At 34.5% G+C, this 15,012-nt stretch overlaps 1 protein-coding gene across 1 annotated transcript in view; it reads right to left on the bottom strand.

Moving 5' to 3' along the window:
* csmd3b (CUB and Sushi multiple domains 3b) overlaps positions 1 to 15,012 on the bottom strand; it is a 536,357-nt gene that overhangs the window by 223,415 nt on the left and 297,930 nt on the right. The window contains exon 6 of the mRNA XM_038288005.1: positions 7,142 to 7,254. Within this exon, the coding sequence (XP_038143933.1) occupies positions 7,142 to 7,254 (113 nt within the window). The remainder of the gene's footprint in view (positions 1 to 7,141; positions 7,255 to 15,012) is intronic.

Below are 15,012 nucleotides of genomic sequence, written 5' to 3'. Positions count from 1 at the left end.
AATGCTGCTGCCTATGTCCTTATCACAACTAAGAAAGTAGAGTACATGACCTCAGTTTAAAGTCCTTAAACTGACTCACATGTCTCAGACAAAAGATTATGAAAACACATAATTTGGTCTATAAATCACTGACTGCAGTTGCACCAAAATAAATTACAGACATGTTGTTTGTGTATCAACCAAACAGACATCTTAAGTCTTCCGGCTAGTCCACTCTGCATACCCACAATCAGAGCCAAAGAGGAGAAGCAGCTTTTAGATTTTATGCTCCACTTATCTGGAAACTAACGCAGTTATACTTGCTTAGAGTTTTTGTGGCAACAGAATGTGTGAAATTTGTAGGAATAGGAAAAATTGAACTGCCTAAATCGGAATGGATTTGAGAAATAGGGAAGAATTTCTGATCCTGTAATAATTGAAGCACTTACTGTGCACTTCAGTGAAAGCACATTAACCAACAAAATAATGAAGATGACTGACGGCTGACAGGAAGCAGCTAATCAATCATAAGCCTTTTAAAGCTCCTTTAATTGATCAACTAACTTTTTCCCACTGACACTGCTCATTAACATGCTGATTAACCTTTTAAAGTACTTAGGATCATTAAAACGAATTAGGGGCAAATCTCAAGGGGAGTGGTCAGGTTGTCAGTCAATCAATCAGATGAAATGTCTGAAGGACAGTATGGAAAAGAGGACCCTCAGTTACAGAAGAAAAGTAAGAAAACTATGGAAAATTCAAGAATAAGATAGAAAGTAAATATTTGTTTAAATAGAACACATAAATACAGTTGCTTATCTTAATTCTTCTTATTCATTTTCTTTCAGTTTAAAAAAACATCAAGGTGAGTGGGGACTAGCTTACAGGGAGGAATGTGGATTTACAATATTTCTTATGACGTTTTACGCTCTTCTCTGAGAATAACACTTGTGTTGTTCTGTGCTTCTTTGCAGTGTTGGTATCCTCTCCTTAGGACTAAAAGCTGACTTTATGTTTTTTTTTTTCAGTCAAGTTTGTATTCAAATTATACTTTTTGCTAGACCCACACATACTTGAGCGTACTCTCTGCCTATTGTAAACAATGCGGAGTCTGCACACAGACATAAATATATTTAATGCAGCAATACATTTAGCATCTAAACAGTTAGAAAATAAGGGTTTCCTCATTATAAACATCTTTCAGTAGAATAGTAAGCCTTGCCAAAAATAATAAACATTTCTCAAATGCTTATGCACATAAAAACCAAACCAGATCCATGCATCACAAAGGGTGTCAATATCACCAATAGGCAGCGGGTCACAATGTGACCTATGATCAATGTATATATAATCAATCAGTTAAATATATTTTTTTACATTAAGAAGGTATTTTACAAACAGTATTCTTCCTTGATGTGCCAGCTACATAAAATTAACATTTTGAGTGATACTTTACTTTTTAAGGTATTCCGATGTGAAAATGAAACATGTTGATTGAAAATTGATATCTGCTTGATCTGACCGTTTGTACTGTATGCTCATTTTGGTTAAATCTGCCCATTCAGGATGATAAAAAGTGCTTCTATATGCTTCAGTAAATACCTTCATATGTTCACATTTAACCTATAAATGTCAATGTTTAAGGCTGACCTTGCTCAACATTAATCTTAAATACTCCAATACTGGAAAGAGTGCAATATATCTTTACTTTTAAAGTTCTTCATTTTTATTGATTTGGAGAAAAAAAGCTTTCCAGGTCAACGAGCACCAAGTGATGAAAGCAAAAGTCCTATCATTATTGACCTCCATACATTTGCACTTAACACATGTATTTCTTGCTGGAGGCTGTATGAATGATGGTAGCTCCCTGGAGGTCACTTTGCCAAGGAAATACGAAATGTTGCTCTGATGTTATGTTGACTCCTACAATGGGTTTTCAAATCTAAATAATTGTACAGGTGCTGGTCATAAAATTAGAATATCATGAAAAAGTAGATTGATTTCAGTAATTCCATTTAAAAAGTGAAACTTGTATATTATATTCATACATTACATACAAACTCATATATTTCAGATGTTTATTTTGTTTAATTTTGATGATTACAAATGACAACAAATGAAAATCTCAAATTCATCATATCAGAAAATTAGAATATTACTGAAGACCAATAAAAACAAAGGATTTATAGAAATGTTGGCCAACTGAAAAGTATGAACATGAAAAGTATGAGCATGTACAGCACTCAGTATTTAGTTGGGCCTCCTTTGGCCTGTATTACTGCAGCAATGCGGCGTGGCATGGAGTCGATCAGTCTGTGGCACTGCTCAGGTATTATGATAGCCCAGGTTGCTCTAATAGTGGCTTTTAGCTCTTCTGAATTGTTGGGTCTGGTGTATTGCATCTTCTTCTTCACAATACCCCATAGATTTTCTATGGGGTTAAGGTCAGGAGAGTTTGCTGGCCAATTAAGAACAGGGATACCATGGTCCTTCAACCAGGTACTGGTAGCTTTGGCACTGTGTGCAGGTGCCAAGTCCTGTTGGAAAATGAAATCTGCATCTCCAAAAAGTTGGTCAGCTGCAGGAAGCATGAAGTGCTCTAAAACTTCCTGGTATGTGGCTGCGTTGACCCTGGACCTCAGAAAACACAATGGACCAACACCAGCAGATGACATGACACCCCAAACCATCACTGACTGTGGAAACTTTACACTGGACTTCAAGCAACGTGGATGAAGTGCCTCTCTTCTTTTCCTCCAGACTCTGGGACCTTGATTTCCAAAGGAAATGCAAAATTTACTTTCATCAGAGAACATGACTTTGGACCACTCACCAGCAGTCCAGTCCTGTTTCTCTTTAGCCCAGGCAAGACGCTTCTGACGCTGTCTGTGGTTCAAGAGTGGCTTGACACAAGGAATGCGACAGCAGAAACCCATGTCTTTCATACGTCTGTGTGTGGTGGTTCTTGAAGCACTCACTCCAGCTGCAGTCCACTCTTTGTGAATCTCCCCCACATTTTTGAATGGGTTTTGTTTCACAATCCTCTCCAGGGTGCGGTTATCTCTCTTGCTTGTACACTTTTTTCGACCACATCTTTTCCTTTCCTTCGCCTCTCTATTAATGTGCTTGGACACTGAGCTCTGTGAACAGCCAGCCTCTTTAGCGATGACCTTTTGTGTCTTGCCCTCCTTGTGCAAGGTGTCGATGGTCGTCTTTTGGACAACTGTCAAGTCAGCAGTCTTCCCCATGATTGTGTAGCCTATAGAACTAGACTGAAAGACCATTTAAAGGCTTTTGCAGGTGGTTTGAGTTAATTAGCTGATTAGAGTGTGGCACCAGGGGCCATCAATTTTGAACCTTTTCACAATATTCTAATTTTCTGATATGATGAATTTGAGATTTTCATTTGTTGTCATTTGTAATCATCAAAATTAAACAAAATAAACATCTGAAATATATGAGTTTGTATGTAATGTGTGAATATAATATACAAGTTTCACTTTTTAAATGGAATTACTGAAATCAATCTACTTTTTCATGATATTCTAATTTTATGACCAGCACCTGTATGCTGTCTGCATTTAGGTTAGACCATGGGCGGTTTATATTCATACTTGAAGTGAACTGCACCAGAGTCAGTTTGGAAGCACATCAGGACCACGTCAAAAAGAAGAGCAATGTCTGGTTGTTTGGTTCAGTCCAGAGTTCATTTGACTTTATTCTCATTTTTAGGGTCCAGACTAAAGGTGCAAACAAACTCTGGTCTATTTAAAGCAAACAAAATGTGTGAATTGTAAATGTCCCCTGCACTTTTTCAAATGTCCGTTTTGGTCCCCTGCACATTTTACTGTCCAAAAACAATGTTACGGTACAGTGCACAGACATTCGTCAAGCACTAGGACCAAGCAGAAAACCGCAGATCAAACTGTAGCCAACTTTCCTGGGTTTAGACCGCCCATAAGCTTCTGATTGGCCCACCGTCTTTTCTTGCGTGATTGGCTGGTACTGCTGTCACTCATGAGAAGCTCACTTTACAAACATCTGATGCGCCACTGAATCTGGTCTGTGATTGGATGGTCAAACAGCCTGAAGAAATCAAAATTTCATCCATGGATGGTTTACACACCACTTAGCATGACAAGAACACTTCAATGAAAGATATGAGATGGATAATCAAATCAGTATTAATTACATTTTCTCTCACTCCTTCTGAGCACAGCATTATCCTCTTGTTTTGGTTCGGGAATAATTAATTATGTCTCTAAAACTTCTGGAAGACTATTCTGAATACCATTATTTATTTGTGGGGTTTTTTTTGCTTGTTTTTGAAAAACCCTGCTCTGTCACCCACCCCTCATACGGCTGTGTGGAGTGGGTTCCTTATTCACCTTGAGCTCTGGTCCTCTATCTTAGCTGTTCCTTGTACTGTGCTTTTCTGGACTGAGATGTCTGATGTTTCTCCAGGTATCTGTTAGAGGCACTTTTACAGTGAGGGGTTTACTGCCCCAGTGCTCCAATGACCATGCCTTCACCTTCCAGGCTCTCTCAAGTTCTTCCCTGAGCCCTGAGTATTTCCCAGTCTCTCATGTTCTTTTTTTCCTGATTTTTCCATCATTTTTGATGGCAACATCATTCACTACAGCTGTTCACTGCTGCTTATCAATGATCACAATGTCCGGATGGTTGGCCACAATCATTTTGTCTGTTTGTATCCAGAATTCCTTCAGGATCTGACCTCTGTCAATCTCCACCACCTTGGGAGGTGGCTCCCATTTAGACTTTGGGATCTCCAGGTCCTATTCTTCATAGATGTTTCTGTACACTATACAGGCCACTTGGTTATAACATTAGATGCATTCCTTTTCTACTAGTATCTAGAAACCTGTTGTGAGAAGATAGATTGTTTTTGCGGCCCCTTTGCATTGCCTGTCTTGTGATCTTGTCAGGCATGGTATATTGTTCTGGTATTTCATATGTGGGGCCGGATGCCTGGATCTCCTGTTGATGTCCTGCTGGAAGATGAACTGCTAACCTCGTCTAAAGTTTTTGCAGCCTCTAACAAGTCTACCTTAAAAAAATTTCTGTTTTAGTTCTGTTTATCTATCTTTAAACTATGACCAGAATTCCACCTTTCTGTTGAGGAAAAGATATTCTACAGCTGCCACCGTCAAATGTTTAGGTGGGGATGGTGCTTTGATGGTGAAGTAAAGCCTTAGTTTCCTTCATTATCTAACATTTTGCAAAGTGGGCAAAAGCTCATCCTTGCTCTTTTCTGTCCAAGGCACCTTATTCCAGAATATCTGCCATTGCCACTGCATGGTTTGAAGCTTACTGTATGCAGGAGTTCTTATGACTTGTTTTCAAGACAAACTTTCTTCTTGTCACTCTATTTAAAAAAAGGTGTGAGTTGAGGAATTTATGATAAAAAGTTACTCCTCTACAAATTCTTATATCTGAGATAACGATCGCAGCAGCTCCACTCAAATTACTATTGGTTGCATCTCTGACTAGTGAGATGCAGCCAATAGTGGACTGCCATGTTTTCGTTCAGTTACAGGGGCATAATTTTTTTTTTTTTCTATTTTGATGCTTATGGATCAGAAAGTACTCTGTGACATGTTGAAAGCTTCAGATACTGGCCACAATTTGTGGATTTTTATTTTAGAACAAATAGTTATACATACTATAATTTTATTTCTATTTTTACAATTTCTTATTGTTTTGCGTTTATGATTTAGACAACATGAAAAAAAATAAAAAAAAACATAAAAAAACACTTATTTGAGTTTGTCACATTAAAAATTGTGAAAAAAAAAGTTTAGAGATAAAAGCTTCTTCAAGCTTCTGTCTTCTGTAAAATAGGTTCTGGATTACAAGCATTTTAAGCACCATTTCAGGATTGAGTTGGCTCGTGTCAATCTCTCTACTTGCTAATTTCTACTTCAAAAGCCGGTTACTCATGCACCAAATTTTCATGTCAGAGAAGATTAGGAAGGAGAACTTGACTTATACATGTGCGAAGACTAATATAAGCCCAAAGACATTAAGATGCTGGCAGCAGCCTTTAGAAATGAGCAAAAGGTTATAATTACTGTTTGTGTGTGTGTGTTATAGAGAGAGAGAGAGAGAGAGAGACACACACACATAAAGAGAGAGAGTGAGCACACTAAAATAAAAATACACTGATGTTTAAGGAAAATGGTGCTACGGAGATAGGCACTCACATTATATAACAGACTAAATGAAATCAGTACTTTCAACTGTTTTGACACTTCTGTTGGCAGGTTTATTAAATTATAGAAAAGTCATTCGTGAAAGTAAATACATAGACTATAGAAATTGGAATAGGTAAAACGAGAGTTTCAGGTGGATGCAGTCACATACAGGTCAATTTCTAACTCTATAGATTGTTTCTGCTTAGCTGTAGGAGAGCCAGATATTGTAAACCTCTTGAAAAATGGCAGATTTGCAACCAAAATAGAAATAACTTAAGGAAAGTTCTGTATGCAAGGGGCTAAGCTATTATTACCAGGTGACATTTCCTTTTACTAACTCTGCTTTCAATCAGATTCCAGTAATTCTTCTCCCATTCTGCATTTTGATCACACCTTGTGTGTTGCATGGGCACCACAGGCTATGACACCATCCATTCCCGTGTAAACTTAAGCACTGCACTGATTTAAGAGGCCATTTGAGACTGAATCAGAAAGCAAAGGAAATAAGAAAAAACTACAAGTGAAGTGTAAATAAAAACACTATCTGTTCCAGCTGGTCAGCACAGAGCAAATTCACTTCTCATTATCGCTGTTGGGAGACGTTGCTGTTGCCAAATACATTTCCAACTATTTTCACCATTTATAAGATGCATCAAAGAAAAGTATAACTGTATGCTTTTAAGGATTTACTCTGGAGAAAACAAAAATCTTAGTGAAAAAAAGGAGGAGAGATAGGAGGCAGAGAGATGAAAAAAAGAATGACTGGGTTCCAGTCAATTCAGGACTGAATTTCAATCTATACTAAATGAAGCAAAATAATGATAACGAAGGGATGAAAAGACTCATTACGATCATGAAATGAAATATATTTTTAAGCAAAAAAAACCCAAAAACAGCCATGTTATGCAGATTGTGTCAGAATGTAAAACGATTTGGTCTCATCGTACCTTGATAATGTGCACTGAAACCTCGGTAACGGTGGTTGCTATCGGTCACAAAATGCAGTCGGAGCCAGTTCTTGTTGCTAACGATCGGAGAGGGAACATTACTGCCTGACAACCTGAGGAAGACAGAAGAAAAATGATTACAAAACGAAACATGCACACATCCCTATACAAGTTGAAAAGACTAATTAACTTTATTTAGTCACTTGTATAACTGTTTATTCAAGTAAAGTCTCAAAAGTAGTTATACATTTAAAGTCAAGATATATTTGAAGACATAAGGCTGTATTATTCTGTAAAAGAATTTACTAATTTCTTTTGATCTTTTTCCAATATAAGTCAAGTTAGTATAGGAAGTTAAAAAGAAAGTATATATGAAAACATAGTAAAAACAATATTCTTTATCATCAGGTTCTTAATTAAATTTCAACCTCAATCATAAAAAACCAATAACCACAGACTGGGCCATGTTACCAGTTATCACACAAAGTTAAATAAGCAATAGGGAATTATTTTAATAAATACAAAGTACACCACTGCGGCATCTTAAAAAATAAGTAAAACAATTTACTGGTTATCTAATTTGACTGTGTTATCTAATTTGACTATCTAATTAGATACTGTGTGAATAAATTTTTGCTCTTATTAAATCTGGGAAGGGCTTTGGTAATGATAATGTCTAAAAGAGACATTACGTTTTACTTTTACAGAAAAATCTTGATAAAATAGCCTTTGTAAATAAAATATCTCTTCATAACACCCTCAGCTGTTCAGCACTGATGCATTTATAAACCTGTAGCCTATTTTCCTGAATTTATTTCAGGTCAGAGGTTCCCGCGCTGTTCGGTGGATGTGAGAAAAAGTTTAAAGTAAAAACCTTGTCAAGTATGAGAGAGAGCTACAAGAATGAGCAGAAGTGTGTTGCAGTTCTGTGTTTTGGACACAGGTGGCGTTATCATTATCCACAATGCCTCTGTAGAGAGACACTACTAAAACATCTCAAAAATACTTCAGTAAAGTTGTAAATTATACAAAGGTAAGTTGACAAGGACTTTTCTGCAACCGAGTAAGAGACTGACAAGTTCACTAAACAAAAGACAACCTCAATATATTTTTGGCTAAATTGTTGAATTTTCTGCTTTTCAATTCCCTATTTTGTCATATATTTAGGTTAAGTTTAGTTATATCTGAAGGGTAAAAAACATATTCTTTGTCTGACACGAATCAACTTGAAAGAGGGTCTTTTTAAGTTTGTTTTGTTAAAAAACAGACATTACATTAAGAGGTCTCCAAAGGTTTTATTTTTTTGTTTGTGATCTTAATTTTTGTAACCTGATATATTTCAGTTGTAACCTATCAGAAACATTTCAAAATTCAAAGATTAAATGCACATTATGTACTCAAGTCATCATATAACTTGACACGGCAAATAAGTTGACAGCAATTTATTAAACATCATTCTAGGGTAACTTGAATTTCAATAGCGGTTTACATAGCAGGGATAATTATTATTATATTTTTTTTTTCAAAAGTTCTTTCAGATGATTTCATTGTAAATTTTCTTTGCAATCCCAAATATTATTTAATAACTCTAAGAGTGTTCATAAACTACCCAAGGGCTTATGTACTTGTTATTAATGGGGTCGCTAAGTCTCTTTATTATGTTAAATTTTGCAGAGTAAGGTATTGAATTGATCTTGGTAAGTCACAAAATGGCACAAAGAAAGGTACTGTTCTAAATTTGCCAGTATCTAAATTCACAGACATCATTAAGTTTAAACAACTAGAACTGTGACAAACAAGGCATGATAACCCAAGGAAAAGGTAGCATAAGGCTCATCCTTAGCAAACCTTTAGCAAACTACTTTCTAAGAAAATGCAAAAGGTAATCAAGTCTGTTTGGAATAATGAATTTGCTGAAGTCTGTTGGGACCCAACCTGGGTCTAAGTTGTTTGGCTTGATGAGAATAGGATGGAGTTTTTAAGCAAAGTTCCAGAGGTTTGTTTCATAAATCTGGCTTATTTTGTACAGTAAGACAGTACAGTAAAACAAACAGGCCTAGTTGGTTACTACAGCAATTGACTACCTATCTGGCTACGTTAGAAATTTTGCCTGATCAGCAAACATAATGTCAAGACAACAAGCATTTCTTTTTAATTCCACATCAAATTTGTGAAGCTATTTCCATGAAGCAATAAACAAGTCAACATTAAAGCCCATATTTCACACAAAAAAAGGAATGACATTTGACACAGACATGCTGGCTGTAAGTGAAGTTCTGTCCAAGGCCTTTTACAATTACAAAAGCAGCTGAGTGATTGTATAAGGTATACCTTAGGACACTTTTATATGTGTATAATTAGGTTATTAATATTTAAAGACCACACCAGCACGTTGCCTTCGACACAGTTTACTACCACACAGATTCCTCACTAATTAAGTCACACAAGCTTTTTACAAGGTAAACATAAGTAAACAATGTAATTATGACAAAAAAGAAAGAATTGTTTGTTATCCTCACACAGATAAACAACTGCTATCTCCCTTTATTGCTGTGTTAAGCTGGTCATGCCTTTGGCAGTGGGCTTTCTTAACCTCTAACATTTCCCAAGACTCTTTTTTTAGGTTTTGGAGATCAAATTGTGTTCCATCCCCTTAACACTTCAGGTAATGTGTCTTTGAATTGGATGCTTGCCACTAACAACAAAAGGCCTTACATCATGTTTTTTTCTTAAACTAAATTCCTATATCTGCAATGCCTTTCTGATGCAAACTAATAGTAATATTGTTTGTGTGTGATCCTGGAGTGGAGGTTCATTTAATTTAGGGACAAATCCAGATAGCTGATTGGTTGGTTAGACTTCTGAGCTCAGGATAGTGTGAGATGCCTACAGAGCTGGGATACGGACTGTGGTCTGCAGCTAACCGCAGCTTTAACATCAGGCAGTCAGTCGGTGTTCCTTAGAAAGTTATTGGTTACACTTTTTAATGACCATAAATTGTAAAGAGACCATGTATTATGGACTAACAGATAGTTCATCAATGTTTATTTCATTTATAATCCATTTAAAAAAGGTGAATATATAATTTATTAAGATATACCACTCACTAATGTTAGGGTAAGGGTATGTCCAACGTGAGAGGGGCAAGTTAATTAAAAAATAGGGGTAAATTCAGATATTAAGTCCACTGATATGGCTTAGGGTTGAATCAACATGGCAGGGCAATATGGCCTAATTACCTTTTCTGAATGTTTTAGGTGCAGTTTGTAAAATATTAAAACACATTAATAAACTATTTATTAATCATTAAAGAATAGTCTCTTTACTATTTATAAATTATGGATATGGTAAAATGTTACCAAGTCATTTAAATATGTTTTTAAGCAGGAAAGTACAGCTTAAGCAGGAATGTACACAGCAAGATCTGCATAGATCAAGATTATAATTGTACTTTAAATATGTTCTTATTATTAAATTCATTAAATATTTTGTAAAAAAAACTGTGAGTGCCAGAATGTAAAATGTGATGTTTTGTCATAAGGTTTGTCATTGTAGCCAAAGTATGTATTAAATGTTTTCAAAAAATTTTTTCACAGTTATATATATATATATATATATATATATATATATATATATATATATATATATATAAATCCGGTTTTTCATGTAAAGCTTTTTTTATGAATATTTATATAAATTTCATGAAAAAGGTGTTCTGTTTGTGTAGATGTAGCTGGTTGTTATAATAAAAGAAAATAACTATAAATTATTTTTTAGTGATTATCTTTAAATGAATCATACAGCTAATAAGTAACTATGGCCAGATGCAGGTTCATAGACAATTAAATGTCAAACTTTTGGAGCTTTGGGATTTTCTTATAGCAGGTCGACACTGGAGGAACGTTAAAGGCAGGGCCAGTTACTGTATAGGACTGCATTAACGCCACCTGCTAGACTGAATGTGTAGTGCAGTTTATCTTAGGCTGATTGTTGCACAATTTCAAGAGTAATATCAAAGCACTGTGATGATTTTACCAGGATTCCTATTACCTGGGAGCTCCTGGGGCTTTCAGGGAAAAACACACTAAAGTGTCTTTTTTGTTGAATTTGGTACTAGATGGAAGAGTAAGTGTCATAGAAGGATTTAGTGCAATCATTTCACCCAAATGCATGGCGACTTCAAAAAGGGGAACAAGCTACAGTATAGGTTACATATCAGGAAATGAATGTTGTGCAATAAAATATGTGCACAATTATGAAATGTATAAATCAAATAAAATATATTAATAATTTGTGAAAAACAAAAAACAACATTGCCATAGCCTATAGAAGCCCCCCTCACTCTCATGCATATGTGTCAGAAATGGCCTGTCCATTTATAGAGGTGGTTATGGATGAGAGAGCTGAAGTGCAAAGGTGAGCTCTTAGCGTATCCTGTTACTTCAGTGACTGAATATATTGCATATTTCACCACTTGTGTTACTGAAATAGTCAAATGTGGGGGAAAGCCGTTAATTTTGTCAACTGGAATATACTTTTTTTTTATTTTTTTTTTTGTCCAAGAAAGATTCTTGTTGATGAAAATTGGATTAAATCTGAATTTAAAAAACAATTAATGGGACTAAAACTATAACTATGATCAAACTAGAATAACATGGGGAAACTATTTTATTAAATACATATTTATTTATATTTTCATAAGAACACACATTTAAAAAGTTGTCAAAGTTAACACTGGTTAAACACCACATTCAATTTTAGTATGTCTCTTGAAATAATCTGTTTGATGAAAAAGATGACAATTTGCACATTCAATCTATCAGCAGTAGCCTGCCATCCCCTGTCCCAGATTTAATTGATGACAAGAATATTTCACTTTTATTTCTTAATTAAATTTCTGAACAGCTGAACGGCTTGTATCAGAGGGTGCTGCAGTAATATATGGTGCACAATCATGTTTCACCATGGTTTCTAGGTAAACCTTTTGATTGACTGCACGGTCTGCTTATGTACACCGCAACAGTGATTAGTTGAGCCTGTCTTGCATTAGTGACATTAAGTAAGCAAGGTGAAACCTAATAATCACCACTTGACATGATTTGCTTTACTTAATTCAAGATATGGTGTTAAAGTCTGGGTTTTCTAAGCAAGTGTTATAAAATGGTTGATCTGTGTAAAACACAGGATCTGTAGATATAAAAGTACCTGTTAGGTCAGAGTAATCTTAATGGGTCCATGTTTTCTATCCATAAAGTATATGAACCCGATGGAAATTAACTCTCTTGAAAAATTCAAAGAAACTGATAAAAAACTAAACAAAAAAAACACTACTGTTTATTTTTGAATACTGTTACGTATTAACATCTTTAAAACTTCTATAGGAAAATGACCAGTGAATGAAGCCATTTTTCATTGATCCAGGAACAACAGGCAAGTAATATTGATAAAAAAAGGAAGAACATAACTACCCAATAAAGGCTTGAATGATATGAAATATAAAATCAAAAGGAAAATGAGGTGGCAAAGAAGCATAAATAAACAGAGATACGAATGAAAAACAGAGGCACAGAAATAAATTAACCAACAAATAAAAGACACAGCAAACAGAACAGCTCAATTTATCCATCAATCCCAACAAAGTTTTTTATTACACTTTGTGAAACCAAAACTGACCCATTAGCGTTACATGTTTGTGAATAGTTGTGAACCCCCTAAAGCAAAAAAGAAATAAAAAAATGTTTTCTTCCTTCCTACAGTATAGCTATTTATGGTCTTTCTGTCTTAGCTTTCAATATCTTTTCATTTTTGGGGCTCTCCGTGTTACATTGTATTATTCATGTTTACATCGTTTCTCTTTTTTTCGCAACAACGTTATTACTTAAAGAACATTGTGTGAATATTCAATTTGTTCCAATATTACAGTGGGAGTTAAACCATAAATCTACCCAAAGCTCATGAATTTGACATTTAAATATTTAATACTGTGCTCAGAAAGCACTTAAAAACCCCAAGCCACAAGATTAAGGTAATATTTAAAGATATTTCTTGCTGTAGCTGAAGGAAAGTTTAGTCTGATAATGTAGGCACTTGGTACCTCCAAAACTAAGGGCAGAAATTACTGATCTGCTACTAAGTTCTTTTGAAATGTACCCGCCGCAACAGCATTAGTTTCATGTATTGATGTTCATAAAATATAGAATAGGGCCATGGCACCCTTCCAAGGCTTGTATGGATAATTAAAGCCTAAAATGAAGCAAAGCTATTACTTTAGAGAAAAAACATCAGCAGAGAAGCTACCTGATGTCTCCAGAATCTTCCCCATGTGGACCATTTGTAATGCATTATTAAACCATTCATCTATGCTTATGGCCTCTGCCTCTAACAGTTAATGTTCAACAAAGATATCTGCTATAAAAGCATTTCATTGAAACCCTGAGGTAGAAGTTATAGTCAGAATTGCTCTTCCTTTTCTTTTCTTTTTTTTAAGTTCATTGTATTAATAGTGATACTAATGTAAAAGAATGAATATAACATAACCTTTATTTCAAACTATCTAATGAGGGAATACAGTAAAAAGTAAACATTGCTGTGAAAACTGGCATTTTGTCTTTTGTCCATCTATCGTTTGCATCTGTTTGATTAGGACTTCTTATGCTTTTAAGAGCATACAGTGTACATTTGAAACACATGAAATTCCTAAGTGCCAGAAGAACTCACTTGTTTTGAGCACAACATAAATTCAAGGGTATTTTAACTATTGATAAATATTTCACGTTTTTTTTTGTTGACTTATTTAAATTTAAGTTAACTTTATCTCAAAAATGAAAGCTGATGAATATGGATTTATTGTCTTGCTTGTTATTTATCCTCATTCATCCTTATTTATTTTCATTATTATTACTTTTTTTTTCTCTAAATAAAACAAAACTCCAAATATATTTTTTAAATAATTCTATATTTTATACATAATTCTAAAAATACTTCAAAAATCTTAAGCAGAAAATTAATTAAAGTGAATTAAATTTGAGAATAATTGCACTTTTATCTTGTGTGTCTTTTAATCCATGTCTTTGCTTAAAATTTAAGGATGATATGAGAAACAAGAACAAGAAAATAGATAGGGGGAAAAAAAACAAGAGTAAGATTTGGATCCACTGGATTAAAAAAAAAAACATTATTTGGAAAAATTCAACATTATGCAGGAAGAGTTGAGAGTAAAACTAAATAAAAAAATGTTCATCCAAAAAAAACTGATTAACGGTTATAGCAGTACACAGAAAAAATAGACCTTGTATCTCTTGTTCCATACCAGAAGGTGTCAGTAATGCGTACCATCCTTTTTTATTTCCAGCCTCCCAAATTTTTTAAGATCGGTAGGACTGCGTGCTCTGATTCAATCCAACTGATCAATTACCTTTCAAACAAATCTTGAGAGACGCAAATGACCAGGAGAAACTTGGAGCACAACAACCTGGAGAGCTATATATATATATATATATATATATATATATATATATATATATATATATATATATATATATATATATATATATATATATGCTTCTATAATTCTAGATCTAGATCTAGAATTCTTATTATTAATTAGAATCTAGATAGATAGATAGATAGATAGATAGATAGATAGATAGATAGATAGATAGATAGATAGATAGATAGATAGATAGATAGATAGATAGATAGATAGATAGATAGATAGATAGATAGATAGATACATATAAGTGGTTAAGTTATTGTTAAGTATAGTGAAATTTGTTGGGTCTCCTTTTGTACCTTGTGTTATTTGTACCTTGTGTACCTTGTGTTAAGTGTACTTTTTTTTTCTTTCAAAGACAGAGTGGATACATATCTAC

This window comes from Cyprinodon tularosa, unplaced genomic scaffold (genome assembly GCF_016077235.1).
Source record: "Cyprinodon tularosa strain WSP-4 unplaced genomic scaffold, ASM1607723v1 ctg247, whole genome shotgun sequence".
Classification (NCBI taxonomy): Eukaryota; Metazoa; Chordata; class Actinopteri; order Cyprinodontiformes; family Cyprinodontidae; genus Cyprinodon; species Cyprinodon tularosa.
Note: the sequence above shows the minus strand (reverse complement) of the source record. Positions and strands in the feature narration are given on the sequence as shown.